Source organism: Parasteatoda tepidariorum, chromosome 3 (genome assembly GCF_043381705.1).
Source record: "Parasteatoda tepidariorum isolate YZ-2023 chromosome 3, CAS_Ptep_4.0, whole genome shotgun sequence".
NCBI lineage: Eukaryota > Metazoa > Arthropoda > Arachnida > Araneae > Theridiidae > Parasteatoda > Parasteatoda tepidariorum.
In genome coordinates, this window is record NC_092206.1 from 18,366,935 (window position 1) to 18,389,740 (window position 22,806).

At 25.9% G+C, this 22,806-nt stretch overlaps 1 protein-coding gene and 1 long non-coding RNA gene across 4 annotated transcripts in view; one reads left to right on the forward strand and one right to left on the reverse strand.

Moving 5' to 3' along the window:
* Positions 1-11,716, forward strand: part of LOC107457362 (regulatory particle non-ATPase 7) — a 79,132-nt gene extending 67,416 nt beyond the window's left edge. For 2 of the 3 annotated variants that reach the window (XM_016075509.3, XM_016075508.2), the window contains exons 2-8: positions 952-1,157; positions 3,016-3,161; positions 5,780-5,999; positions 6,079-6,187; positions 7,937-8,105; positions 9,400-9,505; positions 11,596-11,716. In XM_016075509.3, the coding sequence (XP_015930995.1) occupies positions 952-1,157; positions 3,016-3,161; positions 5,780-5,999; positions 6,079-6,187; positions 7,937-8,105; positions 9,400-9,505; positions 11,596-11,664 (1,025 nt within the window). In that variant the 3' untranslated portion in view covers positions 11,665-11,716. Of the gene's footprint in view, positions 1-402; positions 420-951; positions 1,158-3,015; positions 3,162-5,779; positions 6,000-6,078; positions 6,188-7,936; positions 8,106-9,399; positions 9,506-11,595 lie in introns of those variants that run through there. The other variant, XM_071178374.1, reaches the window with a different exon arrangement.
* A 4,097-nt stretch (positions 11,717-15,813) lies between these two features.
* Positions 15,814-20,971, reverse strand: LOC139425125 (uncharacterized). Its single transcript, XR_011636352.1, has 3 exons — positions 20,832-20,971; positions 20,544-20,717; positions 15,814-16,079 (listed from the first exon to the last, which is right to left on the reverse strand). It is a non-coding gene; the product is annotated as an uncharacterized lncRNA (long non-coding RNA).
* Between the last annotated feature and the right edge of the window lie 1,835 nt (positions 20,972-22,806).

Sequence of the window (22,806 nt, forward strand, 5' to 3'; positions counted from 1 at the left end):
TTCCATATTGATACTTGTTCACCGTATCAAATATTTTATGCATACATATTTTATACATAGATAAAATTGTGCCTAGAATAAGCTTTAAAAAGATATATATAACAGTTTATCATGTGGTGGTTATATGTATTACCCTTTAAGTTTGCTAGATTCTGATTTTTTTTTTTTTTTTCCTTCCTAAATTTAAATTTCTATGAACTTAGTAAAAATGCCAAATTTATAATTTAAAAATTACAAAATGTGGTGGTACTAAATAAAATATTTTTGATAAAGGAGAAAGTGATGTATTAAATAATGAAAAGGAAAGTAATGTGTATACACTAAACTATAATATAAAAAAAATTATGTAAATCTAAAATAATAATGAAATGTAATTGTTTTTTTTTTTCATGACGAAAGAACACATAAAAGAAGATTAAGTTTGTTTCATTTCAAATGTTTTTTGATTCGAACATTATATCCTAGTTTGTCTTTTAATTAAAACAAATAGAAAATTATATCCTTGTTTGTCTTTTAATTAAAACAAATTGATATTGTCCATAATACTCTTGGGAATAGATAAATTGCTATTAATTAAAATAAAAACTAATTCAATGTGACCTATGAAAGCCAAAGTTTGTTCTTCAGTGTCCTCCATCCAGGAAAGGTTGTGCAACCCCTTTGTTAAAATATCTATGAATGTTACCATATTTTAAGAGGCAATATTTTAGCCAGAGAATTTTTATGAACTGTGAAAAGCTATTTTCTATAGTAATGCTAACAATTAACTTTTTCTGGGTTGAAAAGCTGTGATTTAAGCACTAAATCAGCTTTCAGTGATATAATTTTGATTTAAAAAAAATTACTTTAAGAATTAATTTAACTATATAAATTTTTTTTGTTTTTCACTTTTTTTAAAAATCTATTTGATTTAAAATTAATATTTTTTATTCATTAATCATTCATTTTCAGATATGGCTCCTTTCTATGAAGAAGTCTGCAAAGATCTATCTTGGCCTGTTGATACAGTTCTTCTAGAGAGTATGAAAAAAGTGAATGAAACTGAACTAAAGAAGTTAGATGACGCTATCGAAGATGCTGAAAAAAATTTAGGTGAAATGGAAGTGAGGGAAGCTTTTCTTAATAAGGCAGAATACTTAAGTAAAATTGGATCAAAGGTAAAATTAATAATCCTCTTGTTTTTTTTGTTTTTGAAACCATATACATTTTTAGATATCATAGTTTATTATAACTTGCAGAGATTTAGTGATTAATTTTAAATCAGGTATGTGATTTTTTTCTGAAAAAAGAAATTTTTTTTTTATCCGGAACACTGAACGAAACTAGTCTAAATGAAATAAAACTTTTTCCCTGTCTATATTTATGTATCTATTTTTTTTCCTTTTAATTTTTACAGAACTTTAATATCTAAATAGATTTGGTTTGAATATTAATGCTTGTATTTGATTATATTATGTAAATTAGTATGCTATTTGTAATTGTTAATTCATAATGTGATTTGAACTATATGTTTGATATATGGTTTGTTAACTTAGTAGTTTTAGCAAGATCTCATTATATTTATGCAATTCTTTATATAATTATTAAATAAGGTTTTACTATTTTCTTTTATTTGAAATATTAAGCTGTAGTTATTTATTTTTCAATTGTTGCTTTTTAATTTTCACTTATTTGAAAATCATATAGCAAATAGCTTGTATATTTATACTATTATTTAAACTGTTTGCAATTTTGACCTGTATAAAAATCTTTTTAATATTAAAAATTTATTTTTAAAAAAAGGTTTTTTCATTGTGATTTTTATGCTGTTCCCCCCACCCTCCAATATGGAAGAAATTTGCCATCCTTCTTTTGATTGTGCATTTTAAAATTAGAAATGCTTAAAGAATTTGATCTCTTGGATTATCATGTTTTGTATTTTAAAATAAAACTTAATCTTTTTTTATTGCTTACAAGGAAACGTTTCTAAGCTAAACTCATAGAATTCATTGAAATTTTTACAGATGTTCGAAGAACTTATAAATAAATTGTATCTGAAAAGTTAGCTGCCTAATTCCATAAGGAATAAAGTAATATTGAAAAATAGAGAAATAAAATAATGCTGAAAATCAGGTTGTAGTTACTAAACTCAAACAGTTATCGATGCTTGGTGAATTTTCATTTTTAAGAAGAAATGCAATGAGTTTCCACCATTTTGTACTGAATTTTCAAATGGAATATTTTAAACTTATTTCAGCATCTGTAAATTCAGTCCTTTCTTTCTTTCTTTTTTTTTTTTTAAAAATATGAAACTCATTATATAACATTCGCACTCTGTTGAAAATTTTAATCTGTTCTGTCATTATTATTTTAAAGCCACTAAGCTAATGTTTAAAAAGATTTTTTTTAAAAATATAGTCTTAAAGAATAAAGTTTACCAACAAAACTTTTAGATATAAAAAGATAATGTCTTACTAATGTGTTTAATTTAAATGGGAGAAAAATTTTAATAATGCATGAATAAATTCAAAAATGTATATAAAAAATTTTTATTATCAAACAATTTAACAGAAAATTATAGCCTCTTTACTAATTCATTTAACTTTTAATAAATAATAATGGAAAATTCACTATTAAATGCAAAATATGTATTTTAATTTGATTTTAAATACTTCTGAAAAATCTCTCACCTATAAATTTAAAATTGCATAATGAAAACTTAAATTACTTGATTTCAAAAATTGACGTTTTTGTTTGAATTCTCAATACACAAAGTTACATTTGGCTTTATAAGCATAAATTTTTATTAATTTTTTCATAGTTTTACTGTTGTAATTTAGTAGTTAATTTTCAAGCTATGGAATTTTCTATCAGTTCTTCTGGTACTTGTAAAATGTACATTTAATTCTAAGAGTACATAGCGCTTAGTAACATTTCTTTGTTAGCATATGTTTTGTTTATTTTAGCTTAAGTTAATGCTAAATTTCTTTTTAATTATAATTTGCATGCATTTAGATATTGTTTTTCTTTTCCTAGGATGCAGCATTGGCAGTTTTTCGAAAAACACAAGACAAGACAGTTTCCCTTGGTCACCGATTAGATCTTCTTTTTCATATCATAAGAATTGGATTATTTTATGTGGATCATGATCTGATTACTCGTAATATTGAAAAAGCAAAAAGGTACATGACTCTATTTTTTATATTTACATGATGGTTGACTGTGTTAAATAAAGAAAAAAGGAATGTGGTTGATGTTATATTTTTGTAATGTTTTAACATTTCCTTTTACATAGATTATATTCCCTACTTTGCTCCTCCCACTTGACCATAAGTAAATCAGCTCTTAAGAATTGGATTCTTTTATAATTATAATATGCATCACTAAAAAAAGTAATGGGAGAATTTATTTTTTAACCCCATCTTTTTATTAGGTTATAAAATTGTTTTATACCTTTTTTGTAATTTTATGTAAGCATAAATGTTTTGAAAGTTTCTTTTTTTTAACTTTTATTATTATTACTTTTTGCTTGACAAAACTAAATATTTTTGTACTTTGTTATATACTTATTTAATTTCTTTTTGTGGTCATAAATATTGGAATTAAATATTTTTTTCTCAACAAGCACAATTCTGTAAGGAACTTCTGTAATTGTGTTTGATTTAATTGTAAATCTCTGTTTAAAATGCTTATCTATTTACATGAAGGTTGACTGTGTTAAATATCACATACTATTCAAACATGCACTATCTAGATATAAAGTTTAGTTCTTGTGGTAGGTAAATTCTTTTGTTTGGATACATACCTTCTCATAAAAAGCATCCTAGTTTTTTTTCCATCTGATATTTAAGATAATTTTTTTGTTCTTTTTGTTGACATTACAACATTAAAATAAACCACTTCCAGCAGCAGATGAATTTAAAATTTTCTCTCACCATCACCTTTGTTAATAGTTTATGGTTTTCCAGTATAAAACAGTGTTTCTCAACTTTGTTGGTCACGCTCTTATAAAATGTTTTTAAAAACTCACTTTACTTTGTCCGAAGCTTAGCGACATTATGAGATGCCATTATACCATAATAAAATGCTTGAGTAATAATTATTTTTATCCATGTATTTGACAACAGCAGCATAAAACTTTACATTTATGTTCTTTTAAGATATTTTATATTTTAAATATTTCATTGATATGTTCTCTAATAGTTTGTTAAAATTGACCATACTGCTACAATCAGAATAAAGATTAATTCTAAATCAGAATACTCTATTCCTCTATCAAATTTTGTGCACTTTTAGAAAGTATCTATCTTAGTTATGAAAGTAAAAAATCTATTTAAAAAAATATTTCTTTTAAATAGGAAAATTCATGTTAAAATTTTTTATGCATACTTGATATAATCTTAAATTTCAATCATAAAATCAAATATAGTTTAAATTGTATTATTGTATGCACTTGAATGGTCTAGCTAGTTGGCTTTGTCTAAGGAGACTGCTTTGGACCTCGAGAGATGGAAGACAGGACTTAAAGCCTTTTGTGCCAGATTGGCTAAAAAGAATCTTGACGATGATTATAAAACATTATCTGCTATGCAATCTTGGCTTTGAAGCTTGTACCATTTAATTTACTTTAGTACTATTTTATAATTTTTGGAACTTTTAAATTTTTTTTATTAAAGATCCATTTATGATTATTTTTGGATTTTTTACACAGTATAGGACCCAAAATCCGGAACTCACGGGTCCGACAAAATTCCGTATTTCGGAAATTCCAATATGGCGCCCATATATTACGATCATTCAATTACGCTGTAAATTTCAGAAAAACCAATAAATTTAGCTGAGTTTCTATTGTAGATTATGATGGGGTGAATTTAAAACTGCTCCATCTTTAGAAATTTCATTAATTAAAATAATAATCTATATGATATAATCAAGAAGAAATAATTCACAATGAGATAATCCGAATCCTCCAAAAAGAAATTCTCATTTTTTCTTTCGTTCTCATTGTTCTCGTTTTTTCTTTTACATAACATTTTGTTTTAACAAAAGACGCTCACCTCGCTTTAAAAATGTTTTTTTTAAATAAAGCTAACAAGGAACTACAAAAAAAGTAACAATTAATGCTAAGAAACTAACAATGAAAAATTACAAAAAGAAGTAAACAACTAATAATGATAAAAAAATAACAAGTAACAAAAAAAAGTAACAATTAATAATTAATAAAAAGATAGATGAATCGAATTTAAAAAAAAAAAAAAAAAACAGCAAAAGGGATAGAAATCATTTTGTACACCAAGTGAGAAAGAAGTTTCAATGTCAAAAGGGTGTGGCTAATTTATGGTCAAACAGGAGAGGGAAATGTGGAGACAAACCAGTAAAGCATTTGCACAGCTGTCAAGATTGATTGATCAGTTTCTTCCAACTTGCATTTCTTTATTTTGTTCATTGGAAATATAGATGTTTTTACTTTTCAATTTCAACTGCTTTAGGAATGGATGTTTTGTTAGATACAGATTTATTATTTTTTCTCTTCGTGTTTTTATTTTTAAAAGATAAAATATAGTTACTTACTTCAAGAGAAAAAAATTCCAAATAAAAAGAAAATATGACTGATTTTTTTTCTCTTATCGATAAAAATTTCTTATAAAAAAAAATTGGTCGGATTGAGTGCCGAATTTCAATATGCCGGATTAGGGGTCCCATACTGTATATTATTCTGTTTATTTATTATGATGATTATTATTTACTTATTTATTATTATTAAATTTATTTAAGATAAAGAATTTTGTTTTTATTTAAGCTTGATTGAAGAAGGTGGAGATTGGGATCGTAGAAATCGGTTGAAAGTTTATCAAGGAGTATATTGCATGGCAATTAGAGATTTTAAAAATGCTGCAAATTTTTTCTTGGATACTGTCTCGACATTTACCAGTTATGAGCTGATGGATTACAAAACTTTTGTTACTTATACTGTTATATGCAGTATGATATCGCTGGCAAGAATAGATCTCAGGGAAAAGGTGCAGTATTATTTTATTTATTATATTTTAAAAAACTTCATATAAGTATCCTTTCTAATGTAAATGTTTATTTCTTCAGGTTGTAAAGGGTTCTGAAATTCTTGAGGTTCTTCATAGTGCTTCAGATATTCGTGAATATCTATTTTCCCTCTACAATTGCCAGTATGCTGAGTTCTTCCAGAAGTTAGGTATAAAGTGTTTTAAATTTTATCAATCTCTATACTGATTATTACATTATTCATAGAATTTAGCACATTTTTAAAGATATAAAACTAGTCATTGACTTATCAAATTTTTTGTTATTGTATCTAATGTTTCGAAAAATTCACTGTGGAGTTAAATCTAGAAATTTTGACCATTTGTATATGTATAATCAAAATACATATACAGTGTATATTTTTTAGCCTACTCTACAATTCAGTCAAGCATTATTATAATATTTATGTTAAATGTCTGTATATAATATTAAATAAGTTTTTGCGATGGTGACAGATTTTCCGTGAATGGCATGCGTGTATATTATGCATATCTGTTTATTATCAGATATATTTAAATTACGTTTTATTTTCTGCTGCTAAAAGCAAATGCTTTCATATATAAGGCTGAATTTCTACTAATATTTATATCAATGCAGAGAAATTCCTTATAAGGATTGAAAATTTCATAACAACTCGTGACTGGAAATGTCATCCTATGCCCTGAAGGTTGCCTCTCCATTATCAGCTCACGTGCACATTTGAAACCATATTTTTATGTACATAAATTATCTTAATTTTATGTTTTCTTGTAATTGTATAAAATGGTCTGATATTTTTTTCAGAAATGACTATTTTACAGTAATTTAATGATTGGTGAGCTCAACAATTTACTCACCAAATTAGTACATTACGATAAAATAGTTACCTCTGGACTGCTTTGAATGCAACTCTGCAAATAAACATGAAATTAAGATAGTTCAAGTCAATTTCAAGTTGTAAATTGAAGAAAAGGAAGTTCATTAATCTGATAAAACAAGTCGTTTTCAGGGAACTACGTATAAATATTATTAATACACTTGTTTTTGTATTTAAATTAAAGTCAATATTAATATAACCTTAATTTTTATTGTATTAAAACAAGAGGTATTAGGAAGTACATGACTAAACTTCTGTATTATAGTCTTTGTAAAGTTGACCTAAATTTTTTTTTGTGTGTGTGTGTGTGTGTGGAATCATTTACAAATATACTTGCCTTATAAATATACTAGACCCGATTGTTAATTTTAAAGCAATTAACTATCTTGTTTCTTGTGACATTTCTAATATTTTTTTAAATTTTTTTTCTACAACATTTAAAAAAAATCTTAGTTCTGTAATAATAATTCATAATGATCCATAAACCTAATATTATGATATTCTTTTTTAAAAATATTTTTCATGTAGGGCTCATTTTTTTAAAACAGAAACTAGATTAACTTTTACACTGCTGCTATTATTAAAAAAATATTAACAGCATTGGTTGTGGAGATTTGATGCAAATTCTCATATGAATGATTTGGATATGAAATATCATACAAATGAATGAAAATAGTTTCATTCAGATTCATGTACGATCAAAAATATTTATCCAAGCTTAACAAGTGAAGTGATCATAAGAATAGTTAAATAATAACTGTATTGTGCTTTTTGATAATTTTTACTACTATCTACAGATTGCAACAAAAATAAGTTTTATAAACATAAATCAAAACATTATATAGAAACAAACTGCCTTATTGTTTGTTATTTATTTTTAGCTGTGAAATCAAAATTTAGTTAATCTGCAAGTAACAAATGCAAGCAAAAAAAAAATTTGCAAAGAGTTGTGTGAAGAAATTAAAATTTTATTTGCATTATAGAGATTTTAGAATAAAAAATTATGAATTGTTTTATATAACATTGAATTTTATTTCTTTACAGCCTTGGTTGAGAAAATGCTTAAACAAGATCGTCTGTTGGCACCTCATTTTCGGTATTACGTCCGAGAGATGAGAATTATGGCATACACTCAACTACTGGAATCTTATAGAAGTTTAACCTTACAATATATGGCTGATGCATTTGGAGTTACTACTTTTTTTATAGACAAGTAAGGCTGATATAATGTATTTCTACATACAGTATTTTATCTTTTCGAAGTTCTCATGGGACAATACTTCTTGACCGCACCAACTGTAGTGCAAGAATTACGTGATATTCATTTGCATTGAGTAAAAAAGTTTGAATTTTGTGTGGGAATAAATTTTGATAATGAATAAATTTATTTTCGTAATTTTAAAAAAATGTACAAAATTTAAAATTGGTTATTGTTGACCGGTGATGAGTTAACTCATTTTTTCATGCCCTAACGCTGAACGATGACAAGTTCATTGCACTTGTCTTATCTATTGCAACTTATGAAACCCAGGGTGATATCAAATATTGCAAAAGCTTTGTACATAATTTATAATGTTTTATTTTACTTCCATATTCAATTACAAAATAATAACAGGTGACATGACAGTTTCTGTATAAAATCGTCGGTCAACAAAGTGTTAACATATTCAGAATTAGCTTTCTTTTGATATAAAGTTTATCTTTTCTGTTGCTTTATGGAAGTCCATTCTATAGTGAATCATTGCCAGTTGTAAAAGGTTTTGCTAAAGCTTATTCTTGCTATCTTTATAAATATATATATTTGTTGTTAATTAAAGAAATAGAGATAAATGACCATTCTTTATTACACTAACTACGGAATTTAATATGTATAGTATCAGAAAGTTATAATTTTTTCTTATACACACTTTTAAAAAAATTATTTCCAATTATATACTTTAATTTTTCACGCGGTTTAAAAGTCTATATATCATATTCTTTAAGAGTTGGTTTCAGTCTTCATAATTATCAGCATTTTACAATAAAAATTAGTGTGTTATTTTTAAATTCAGTATGTGATTTGTTAATTTATTAGTATCACTAAGGTTCGATAGTGATGTTTTACAAGTTCTTTTTATAATTACGAAATAAGGTTATACTCTATTGTAAAATATTGAAAAACTAAAGTTATTTTAATTTCTTAAGTAATTTATAAAATTTATTTTTTTCTTAATTGGTGTTTTTTAATTATAATGTATTTAAAAAGAATTTAAATAGCTTGAAAATTAATACTATTAAATAAACTACATTTCAATGTGAATTGTTTTAATATCTGATAATTCTTTTGCAAAAGAATTTCTTCCACTTGAGTTGAAAGAAATATATTTCTTCCAAAGTAGTTTTTTTCATGGGTATTTCTTCTGTGGAAGAAACTTAATATCCTTGTTTATAATACAGACTACGAGTTGAAAATAAGTGTTGCACTAAAAAATAGTAGAATTCATTCTAATTAATTATTTTTTTTATAGAGAATTGTCAAGATTTATAGCAGCTGGAAGATTGCACTGCAAAATAGATAAAGTTGGTGGGATTGTTGAAACAAACCGGCCTGATAGTAAAAACTATCAATACCAGGTGAATTTATTTTCTATGTATATTATGCAGAATTTTTAATAGTCCTTATATTCCTGATAACAAAATATTTTGTCCTTCATCCTTATTTGTCCATTTTTTTTTTTTTGTCCTGATGTTCCTAATTTTGTAAGTATTCAGAACATCCTATTTTCTAAAACTGCAAATTTTAAAAAATTGAAACATTTGGATTTTTTGATCCAACATTTTTTTTTATTAATAGTTCTATCATATAAACTGTTCACTAATTACTAATATACATAGTTCAGGTCTTACTTACAGATGCAGTCATTTTATGAAAACGAAACTCGGCTAAAAAGTTTATATTATTACATTTTTATGATTAACATCGAATCAAATACTTCTCTCAAATGCAGTTACAAATATTGTAGAGTGGAGTTTTGTAGTTTCACAATTATTTTTCTCTTTTATTGAATATAAAAAGGATAGATTCTAATAAACAATACAGAATTTTTAAATGGTTAATTGAGGGATCATCTATGAAGTTACTTTGATACAAAAATTTTAAGCGGTGTATTCACCGTGTTTACGTTTCAAGATTATTTAAATCATACTTTAAAATCATTTAATAAAAGAAGTTTTTAACTCGATAACAAACTTTAATTAAATATTGTTATGAGGGAACAGTAGCTAATTGATAGTGATTATTTATTTATTTCTCTCTGGAGAGACCACTCTCCGTTCCTCAGTCAAAGGGTCATTCTTAAACGTTACCTACGTTGACTTCAAAATTGTTGTCCAAGGTACACGATTTTTTGCTAACAATTTTATTTTTAGTCAGTGTCATTTTCTTGGTGCAGAAATGCCACTTCTGTTGGCTACATGGAAAAGACAGATCCATGAATTAAATTTAGGTCTATAAAAATGATCCCATCTCATATAATTATAGGCAAAAACAAATTTACTAATTATGAATAAAAGCTATTTTAAATAAATAAACAATTATGTTTTTTGTTTAAGTTTGTTTTTTGTTTAAGTTTGCTTTTGATTTCGTATCATAAAAATTACCTAGTTAGCTTTATAAGATTCGAAAAGGTTTGTTTGAGTTACTTGTTTTTTCTAAAATATCTTTTTTTCTTATTTAACTTTTAGCTCTAAAAGTAAATCATTGATACCATCATCTTTCGTGCACTCCGACTGTAATATGAGGTTCTATCATCAAGAAGAACTCTCTAAATAATAGCCTCAAACAATTATTTAGGATACATTTTAATCTACTTATTTGTATTGATAATTTTTTTGTTTTGGTATTTTTTCGTGTTTCCTTATTTGGCATTTGGTGCAGATGTTGGCGCCCGGTCTCTAGGAAAGGTTTTAATAGTCGTTCCTAAATGTTTTCTTCAACACTAAGTCTATCGAAAAGATTCCATTTCTCCCAAAAGTGGTCGTAAGTAGTGGTAGTTGTGACATAGAGGCGGTCTTTTTCTGGAGGTTTCACTGTATTTGCTTTAAATTGAGTGCAGAGAATAAAAATTCAATAACCTCTTAAATTTTCTAAAACAAAGAGTTTTATTTTTTTTTCAATAAATGTACTATTAAAACTCTTTCTAATATTTTCTTTTCAAACCTTTTAAAGTATTAAATTAAAAAAAACTGGTAAAAGTTATATTTTTAAACAGACTACTAGACAACGCATAAGCAAATGTCAGTTCTACTCACGACAACCAAAGCATTTTGACTTGTTATCAATGGTATTATAGGTGCAAAGGAAAAGTGATTATGCAAAAGAATTACGCTAAATAAAAAAAATATTGGAATCTTTGAAAGATGTTTCAGTATTATGTAACAAATTTGTACCCTATAAGTCGTTAAAAAATGTTTTTTTTAAAAAAACTTGTTAACCCTTTTTTTATGCTAAAGCTCGAAATTTGAAGAAAAGAAAAAACATTAAATAGTTCTTGAAATATAACCTTTTAAAAAAAGGAGTTTAAAAAATAGTTTTACAACATAATTTTAAATAATCATATTTTTAATTTAAATTTATTCTTATATTCGATTTATTGTGACTATGATAAAAACTTTGTCATCTTTTTTACTTTTTCTTTTTTAATGTTTAAATTTTTATTTTTTAGGCTTGCATCAAGCAAGGAGACATTCTTCTGAACAGAGTTCAAAAACTGAGCAGAGTCATAAACATTTAACTTTTCACTGTCTGTATTTTTATGTGAGCTTAATAAAATATGTATTCACAAATGATTGTGTTTATTCGTTAAGAAACCCTATAGTAATTTGCCATATTGCAGATTTCTGCTATAAAGTATTTTTCACTATATAAAAGAACTGCAACTACATAATAATTAATAAGTTGATTCTTAAATATCAATACCACTTGAATGAGATTCAGTTACTTGCAAGCACGGTAAAAATATCTCATTTCTTTGATTTTTTTTATATTGCTTTGATGGTAAACTTTGCAAACTTGCATTTTTAGAATTTGAGTGAAGAATAATTTATTTCACTGCAATTATATCATATTGCTTAAAAAATCGTACTTACTTTCATAGACTTTAACCCATCCAAGCATTGAGTTCCAGGGCATAATTGTACTGAAACTTACCTGCTACTCACTATGAATTAAAGTATTTTCTCATAAAAAGATTTTTGAAACTCATAAGGTTACCAAGAAATTTAAATACCTTCAAGATTTGAAAAATAACTTGCCTCCATAGTGTCACAAATTTAAAAAAAAAAATTGCCCACTGGAAATAAATATAAAACAGGGTTTCTTCTCAATTTCAGAAGGAAAAAAAAATTCCCCGACTTTTCCAGGTATATCATATATGGAAATCGAAACAATATTTATCTATACAATGCAATATTTCATCAGAAAACTTTAATTTTTTTCTAATGTCAAATATTAGATTATGTGAGCAAAAACATATAATAGAATTTGAATGGAAACAGAAAAGTTTCACTAAAAAGTGAATTCCACTTTTAATATAGATATACTTTATAAAATAATTAATAGTTGCAAGAATTATTTAACTTGAATCTTTATTGCTGTTACTGAGAATTCTAGTGAGAGTGGCTATTTTCCAAGTATGGTACAGGAATTTTCCAGTTTTTTTTTTTTTTTTGTAAAAATTGCAACTTTCCCTGACTATTCTCTGTTTTTTAGAGTTTAAATAAAATTCCCTGACAATTCCAGGTTTTTCCTGAACTGTGGGAGCTCTGTAAAAACAGGTTTCCCACAACTCTTACAAACTTTAAAAAATTAGTGACAAAAAAAAAGCAAAATTGATATTTTAATATATTTTTTACCAACACTTCATGTTTTGGAAGGAAATGGTATTTAAAAGATATCCTTACCAGTAAATAATATGCTCCATATAAATGCAGAAAATAATTATGTTTAGATAGTTTTGAAAACTTTTATATACACATGAAAAACAATATCAAATTATTTCTACTTTTTTAAATTGCATGAACAAAGAAGTTTAAGTTACCTGCATGGCCAAAAGTTATTTGCCCCAGAAGAACATTATTTCTATTTCATCTGACTACCATATTGATATTTGTAATTGAAACAAAAGTAACACACAATAGATTCTAAAATCTGTAACCTTAAAAATCCATTAGCGTCTAAAATCTGTATTAATTTAAGAATAAAAACAAACTAAGTTGAAACCTTCCTTCACCCAAAAATATTCCGACAAATAAATTGAAAATGTATCGTTCAAAAAACGTAATTTAATGCATTTTTAAACCGATAAAATCAAATTTTTATAAGATTACTCATTTGTGAATCAGTCCACCTCTCTTACACTTTTACACAATCTAATATGTTTAAAGAAAACTTACAATCATAAAATAAAATAAAATACAACTTATTAATTACTACACAATTTTACTTTTTTATATACATATTTTTTATTTTTTTCAACAATATGCTATAGATTCAATAAAAAAATTACCTTTCTTTCAATGAATTTAATATTAGCAAAAAATGCTGCAATGTCTTCTAATCAAAGAAAAATAATTTTGTATTACATAGAAACAAATTGTACCACATAATTTAAATTTTTATTCTCTAGAAATTGAGCTACATGAAATTTGTCGTATTTTTTATTCCATTTTTCCAATATAATTTTTAAATTATAATTTTTTTTTAAAATATACCTACAATTTACTAGTTTTTCTTTTAATTTGTTTATCTTTATTTCTATACATTAAGATATAAATAAAAAATGCACAGTGAAAATTTAAACAAATAAAGGATCTTAAATCTTCAAACTCTGCAGATCCTTTAATATTTTTCCTTAAAATCTGCAGATCCTTTAGCCCCAATCTATACAGATAGTCTACTGTATATATATTTCAGTTATTGCTAAGCTGTCAAACTGTCAGAACAAATTTTTAACATTCTCATTTATTTAACAATTTCAAAATCAAAGTTAAATTGATTTTCATAAACGTTAGAAATTAAAATTATTTAGTCACTGATCCAAAGCGGGTTGGCAAGTTTTTGATGCGTGATAGTTTTATCCTCAAGTTAAAAATTTAAATTATTTAGTCACTGATCCAAAGCGGGTTGGCAAGTTTTTGATGCATGATAGTTTTATCCTCAAGTTAAAAACCCAGATTTTTAGGGACATCAACTAACTAAAATTTGAATAAAAAATGTATCTTAACTTAAAGCATTAAATTTGAAAAACAAATGACATAATATGGATAAAAAAAAAAAATTATTGCTAGGTAGTTTTCCATTTTGTATATAATTAAGGTTTGTATGAACATAAGTTTTTAATTATATAAAAGTTTTAAAATGAGATTAACTAGCTGTGGTTCTTCAGTTAGCTTGTGTTTTGTTGCAAATGTTTTTTAAATATTTCAAGATTATATATGGGTATCTAGGTATATTATAATAACTATTAAGGCTGAATGGATATTAAACTCAAAATAATATCTATATGACACAATTTTTTGATATTTTATGAGTTCAAATTTTGATTTAGAAAAATTGATTTGATAAAAGATTTAAAGATGTGCATACCAACTTTTAATAATTCATATTCTGTAGCATTTTAAAATTATATATGTACAGTCAGACACAAAAACAAACTTTCTCTGAATAAACATGTAATTTTTTACGACGGATTTGGATTTCTGACCCATAAAATATCGGAGGTATCCGTAATCTGGGAAATATGGTCCCTGTAGTTTGGTCAGGAGAGTGATCCTAAGTTCAGACCCCTTATTGTTAATTTTACTTTTTATGTTACAATCCTAATTCATAATGAAAATTTTTATACCTTATAATCCAAAGGTTTTTTGATTATTATAAAATAAAAATGATAAGCTTTTACTAAAATTCATATTTTGCACGAATTATGTTTGGATAAACAACTGTTATAATTGAGTGCAAAATTTTTTCAATGTGTTAAAAAAATCTTGAGATATGGCGAAATATGCAAAAAGTAAAATTAACATTAAAGGGTTCAAACTTTGGTTGCTTTCATGACCACACTATTGGGACCATATTGTGGCTACCCGCTATATTTTGGGGGTCAGAAATACAAAACTGTCGGAGGGAAAAAAGTGTGTTTCAGAGAAAGTATGTTTTTTAGTTTGATTTTGTAACGTAAAATATTGTCAGCACTTATTAATTAGCATATTTCAGGTCACTTCCTCAAGCCATAAAGATTGAGTCTTAGAATATGAAAGTCCCATTATTAGATCAAAAGTTATTCAGGACGGTCCTTTTTTTTGGAGCACTGTACGACTGTACCATAACATATTGAAAAAAAGTAGGTTTCTGACAGCTTTTACTCGTAAAAACAGAGTTTTCTTCTCTTGTCGCATCAAAAATTATTTATATCTAAAACAGATCCATGGGCAAAGTAACCTTCTAAGTATGCAGAATAACGGTATAAAAGATTTCCCGTAAGTAACCAAAACATTCGCATACGCATTTTCATTAATTTGAAAGCCTTCATTTTATTAATGAATTAATTTTATCATGGATTAATTTCAATTCATTAATAAAATGAATGAAATAAACAGATTAGGAGTTACAAATTTACAATAAGTAGATATTTATCATACGTAAATTAGACAAACCTTAAAACTTGAAAAAAATTATAATAGCATATAAATGTGAGAATCAATGATAATATAAAATAACAATTATATAAGATAATGATTAAATCTTTCAGAAGTGCAAACCTGAGAATAGTAACTTACACACACACATACACAGGTATCAATAAGAAAATATTTCCTTATATACTTTTTAGAAATAAATTGTTTTAAATATTTAATTAATTTAATAAAGGATACTAAACAAAAAATTTAATAAAAATCTATTTTTATTCAAGCATGTCCTTATATCAAGTCAAAGTCATAATACTATTTGATTGATACCACAATATACAATTCATAATTTATTGGGCATTATTCTAATACAATTTTAAAACAAATGTACAGAGTTAAATAAAAATTTGAATTTCTCCACACATAAATTATGATGCAATTTCAGAATTTTTAACTTCAGAATTTTGACCACCACTAAACGGATATAGATTAAAAAATCTTGCTATTCCAGTATATCCTAAACCTGTAAGAGAAATATTTTTGAATAAAAATGTAAAATTCAAATTTAATGTTTATAACAACTAAAGTTCCATTTTATTAGGAAATAATACCTTATCACTGAGACATTACTATATGGAAAGTGATTTTAAAAAAAATTTAATATAAACTAAAAGACTATAATATTATTAATATAAACTATAAGTAAAATAAAGATGTAAAAAATATATATATAAAAAATCACAAACTTTTTTACATAAATTTCTATAGAAAATGGCTTTTTTTTTTAACACTAGCTTGTTACAACATAGAAGATAAAGGAAAAAATTAGTTCTTTCATGACTTTTCATGTAACTTTCATAAAATTACTTAAATGAAATTATTATAAGCCAAAAGACATTCAAAAGCAAAATAAAGATGTAAAAGAATATTTAAAAATAATCTTCTTTATAAATTTCTATAGAACACTGCTTTTTTTAAAAAGTCAGCTTGTTACAACATAACGGAAAAAATTAGTTCTTTCACGACTTGTCCAGTAACTTACATAAAAATTTTTTTTTTAAAAATACATTAATTAATTAAAAAAAAAATTTTATTTTTTAATTTATAAACTTAGATAATTTAAGCACTATAAGCATTAGATAAAAATTTGGTATCACAATCTGTGACAGAATAATTGCAAAGTCTTGGAAGCAACCTGCAAGCAGACTTACATAAAATGAAAAATTTTCTGCAAACACAATATCTCAATTAAAAAAATTTCTGCGTGCATTCATTAATTCCTGCAACTAGTTTCAACCCTTTGGTTGAAACTATCTCATTTTGGCGAAATTCATTTAAAAATCACAGATTTCTTTAAAAATTTTTAATTTTTATAAAACTCAATATTGAATGAGTTTGGTAAAAAAAAAAAAAAGCTGAAAATAGAAATCTAAAAATGTTATGAGCAAAAACACTTTTAACAATTGAAAAAATACCTGAAATCTGAGCAAGAAAATTATGTATGTAGAAAGCATTTATTCACAGAATGTTATCAACGTTTTGATAAAAATATTGATGTGAGCTTTTATGTATTTATTTAAATTGCATTAATATGAATCTCAATGTGTGATTTTCGAATCATGCGAATACAAATCTTGGTATCTGATTTTTAAAATCGCATGAACATGAATCTTGATATTTGATTTTAAAATCGCGTGAATATAAATATCGATGCTTTATATTAAATAGCGTAAATACGAATTCTGATGTATAATTTTTAAGTCATTTGAACATGAATCATAATAGTGCCTATTTAAATCGCGTGAATACGAAACGCAATATTTTATATAAAATCGTGAAATGCAAATCTTAAATTGTAATAAAGGTGGAATAAAATAATTAAATAGGAATCGTTATGTGTGGTTTGAAATCATGTGAATGTAATTTTAAATTGCATTTACATCGGTAGAAAAATACGTAAAAACTGACATCCCCCAGCATAATGAAATATATATATTTACTTCTACGTAAATAAACAATTATAATGAAACCGGTTGTTAACAATCCAAAAATATTTCCATACATGCCAGGGTTTGAAAAAACCCGGGGATTTTTGAAAAAACCCAACCCGCCTGGGTTTTATTGAAAAAACCCGGGGAAAATTGGGTTTTATTTGAAAAAACCCGGGGAAAATTGGGTTTTTTCATTTAGTGCTCATAAATTTTACTGTGAAAATATTTTTATTTATTAAATAGTGTTGTATAAGTAAACACTAAAATTTCATCTGACTTTTACCTGTAATAAAATTAAACTGGAATAAATATTTAATGGTCTTCAATGTTTTTATAATACGATTAATAGAAAGTGAAATTAAAATTATGTATAATTATAAAGAGTATCAGTTACTTGTCCCTTTTTTCAAATATTTAGATAAATATATGCATTTTAACTTTATAGTTTCAAAAAACAAATTAATCTTAAAATTATAAAAAAGCATATATAAAAAGTTATAGCTCATTTTTTTAAAATCAGATAATAAAACTTTAAATTTGTTTATTGTTGTTTAATGTATCACTTAATAAATTTTTTTTTGTTTGCTTTCAATATTTTTAAACATGATTAAAAGAAACAAAATAAATTGTATTCAAATGAAATCTTATAAATAATATTTAAAAAATCTTAAAAGTAATATTTTAATTTTTAACTGTTTTTTAATTGTGATAAACTTTCTCCAAATAGTTAAAAATTGTCAGCAGATGTTAAGAGTTAACTTTAAAAAAAAGGTCAATTTTTTCCTTTATTATTATTATCATACAACAGATTCAAAGTGTCTACATTTCTCTCTTAGATGGCAATACACTTTTACGAGTTTTGTAGCTTTATCTATTCCTAATCTATTTCGAAGTTTACTCTGCACCAAACCGAAAGTTGAAAAGTGTCTTTCGATAGAGACAGAGGATGCTGGTGCTGAGTGCAAAGAAAAAAGAATTGACAGAAATTTTGTGGAAGCTAGGAATTTTATTTATTTACTTATTTTTTTTTTTTTTTTGCCATAATTTTCCACTATTTTTTGATGAAAACTGTTCAATAACAGTGTCAAGCATCATTGATTTTGGAAAGTATTCAGGATCGGAAATTTTGGATGCCATAACACGTGGCAGAAATTCTGGATGATGCTTAGAAAGACAGCTTTCTGCTAATTGGTCTTGTTCATCATTTAAAAATTGTCCCCTTGTTTCGGGATCCAGGATGCATATGCTGATAAATGATGTGGCTGAACAGCCTGATCTTTTAACAAAATGTTTATGGGATTCTAATTCATCACACGATAGTAAGTTAATTCATATTTCAACAGGTTCTGAAATTGAAATGTTTTCTGGTTGAAGCTTTTTTAAAGCTTCAGAAACAATTGATATCTGTTTTTCCCAATTGATAGTTTATTGGTAAAGCCCAACATTATTTAATTTTTTTGACATATAAAATTGTTCAAGAACAATCTCTTCATATTTATGGTAATTATTGGCAAAAGTTTTTACGCGCTCACAATATGAATTCCACCTAGTATCATTTGGTCATCAAGCAGTTTTTTTCATTTGCCCATCCATGTGCTTGATGCACATTTCTAAAATATTTGTTAACTTCAACGATATGTCCAATGATAGTATTAGGAGATACTTCTTTTTGAACCAAATTTAAAAAAAAAAACAATTTGTGAAAAAAACCACCAAGTGGGTTTTTTCAAAGTGGGCCCACTTGGGGAACCCTGGTTATATGTATTTTATATTAAGTTTAAATAACGCATTATCACTAATACATATTTGAATCTTCTTTATTTTTAAGTACATTACGTTTCATAATTTTTTAACTCAAGAATTATAAAATATAAATGCAGTAATATAAAAGGAACAAGTTTATTAATCTTTTTGTTTTCACACACATTTATTTACTATATTTATTAAACATATGGATATTACCCATTATAAAATTATAATCTGTAAATATTTATAATCAGTAAAAACTAAAATTTCATCTGACTTGAGTTAAATAAAAAACTGAAATAAATATTTAATGGTCTTACATGTTTCTATAATAAGATTAATAGAAAGTGAAATTAAAACTACGTATAATTATAAAGAGTATCAGTTACTTGTCCCATTTGTTTTCAAATAATTAACCCTAGGAAAAGGATTTCATTTTTAGATAAATAATTTTAAAAAGTTCTCCTATAAAAAGTTTTAGCTTTTTTTTTTTTTAAGCTAGAAAATAAAACTGTTTAAATTTGTTAATGTATCACTTGGTAAAAAAAGAAAAAAATTGTTTCTTTTAAATTTTTTTTAATATATTATATTATTATATTACCTGTATGTATTATATTACCTGTTTATTAATATATAAAGCATGCAACTATAGTTGAAAAATTGATCTTTTCAGACTATATTATTTAAATTTTTATTTGATTTAATATCATTAAAATATTACTTTTTTGAAAAAACCCACTTGAAGTTTTCAATAGCACCTACTATAAAAATTATATGAATATTCGAGTTTCTTTTACTTTACTAATATTAAAAACTTAATCATATAAATCATGCAACTCTATTTGACGAATTTATGCTGCACAATAAATTATATAAAAATAAATGTGAAACAATAAGTTTTGAAAAAACCCACTTATCGTTCCAAGTGGGTTTTTTCAAGGTGGGCCCACCCAATAAAACCCGGGCGGGTTTTTTCAAAGTGGGCCCACTTGGCGAACCCTGATACATGCACATCTTTTATTTTAAAAAATACATCTTCACAGAAATAAAAATACATATTTTTTCCTTAATCGTTCAACAAATAACGTCACTGCAGTTCTACTAACTATTTATTTCTTTAACTTTTTTTTTAATTTTTGCAAAAAATCTAATAGAACAAAACAAAAATTAATAAACTAAGCAAAAATTTCAATTTAAGTTAAAACAGAAATAAATATGTTTATAATCAAAAAATATAGATTCAAACTTACTTAATCCAAAGAGTCCCGAACTTATTTTAGTATGAATACTTTTTGACCTAATTCCTCGAGAAAGTACATACAAACTGCTCAGTATTAGAGAAGTTCCGCCAATGATACGACAATTAGTACAATCAGTATTTGCTGGAGCAGATTCCTCTTTTTGCTCCATCCCAACAATGCAATCTTAAATAAAATATTAAAAAAGAAAATAAAGGTCAACCAAACGTATTATACAAACATATATTTAAGGCTAACGGAAAAATTCTTAAAAAAATTTGAAATTAAATTCAAACCTACTCAATAAATATCTGTGATTTGACTTTTATTTTAAGTTTGATTGATTTGAAACTTCTTGTGGCAAGAAATTGATAAAAATACTTTTTACGTTTTAACCTAAACTTCTTGTTTTGACTATCCTTCACAGAAACCTGAGGTTGCCATCTAGTGAGAATTACTGAAATGAAAAACGTTTGCATTTTTGACGGTGAGCTATTCTCATTGAATTCGGTTCACTTATTTTCGATCAAAGCTGTGAAACTTGGAATAATTTTTTTTTAGTAATCTGGTTCTTATTCTTCCTTGACGACTTTCGTAAATGCGTAAACTGCATTTAGTAAGGTTTATTCAAAATTTCTTGTGATCGCGATTGCTGGTAATTACGATTACAGGTAACACACACGCTATTCATACATACATGCGGGTGGCTGACCACTCGGATCAGTCTGAGTAGGGACCGAGGGTGTGCGGTATTGGTCCTCGTTAAACTGTGCTACCATAAAGTGCTCGACTTCGCGTGCAGGTCGTTGGGCTACCGAAGCGGGGGTGCCATCACCTCTGCAGAGGATCAAAATTGTAATGGCATGTCTTCAGATCATCCTCAGGGATGTTTCCCAGACCATCGCCAATAGCCCATTGTGCAGCTCTAGTGCGACGTAAATGAACTACAACAACTACATACATACATACGTTATTCATACACACACGTAATCATACATATATGTACGATTACATGTAATAATAATTACAAGTAATCGAAATATTTTACTACAGGTAATCATTATAACATAGAAGTCGTGATAAGAAGTAATCATATTATACGATTACAATATGAATAGATTTAATGACGCGTTAAAGGTTCGATGGAGTGATCTTAAACATGTTAATTAATACACAACTAGAACGGAGCAAAGATTAGGCCTTAATAAGAAAAATATTTACGTCAGACTCACTTTACTTTTCGCGGATTTCGCTATGTCGCGAGGACTCATAAGAAATTTTTTACAATTATAAAATTTTTTATTCCATGCAACAACGCCAAAAAATGAACAATAATTATTATTATGTTGTTTAATTAAATGATAGTTAAAAAACTTTAGGCTTATATAAGATCCTCAATTTCTTACACCATTTTAAAGAATGTAATGTTAAATGGCAAAATAGAAAATTTATGAGAGATCGGACAAAAAGATACTGAGAAATCGAATTTTAAATATTCGATTTTTTTAAAATTCGTTTTATATCAGAAGCTTCGGTCCAAGACTCCTAACCAAAAATCTTAGATTTTACTTTTATCAATATTGAATTTTTTTTACAATATATATAAATTAAATTAGTATTTATAATTAAAGAATTTATGAAGAGATATATTTTTAAAATTTACACACTCACATAAATGCATATAATAATCAGAAAGTTTAAACAAAATTAAAAGATATAAATAAAAGCATGAGTTTTTTAAACATAAAACATTTATATTAAAAAAAATGTAAGACATATATTTATGCGACACTTGCTGAATTGAATCACAAATCTTTAGGTTAGAAGCTATGAATTTAAGAAGCTATGAAATGAAGAAACCATTTAAGAAGCTATGAATTTTATTTTTGAAGAAGCCAAGTCTTTGTCGCAGTTTATTAGTGAGCTGCAAATTGAAGGACTGAACGCGACTCAAGAAATACAGAAGGCGAATTCTCAAACATTTGCATTAAGATATGCAGTGATTATGTGCCCATGCTAATGTAAATTTGCTTCCCTCCTGATTCCTTAAGGCGCAGCTCGTCTTTGTGTTAAAGGCCACACTTAGAAATTTAAATTTCATCCCAAAATTATTTACTTATTTACAGCAATAAACACGAGAACAAACAATAAAATCCAATCAGTCATTGTTAAGAATGCCATATCGCGTGTGTCAAAATCCTATCTAAAAGTGGTGTGTTCTTAGAACTATACAAGAAGTGTCTTCTGTTACATGTTTGTAGGTCTCACAAAATTA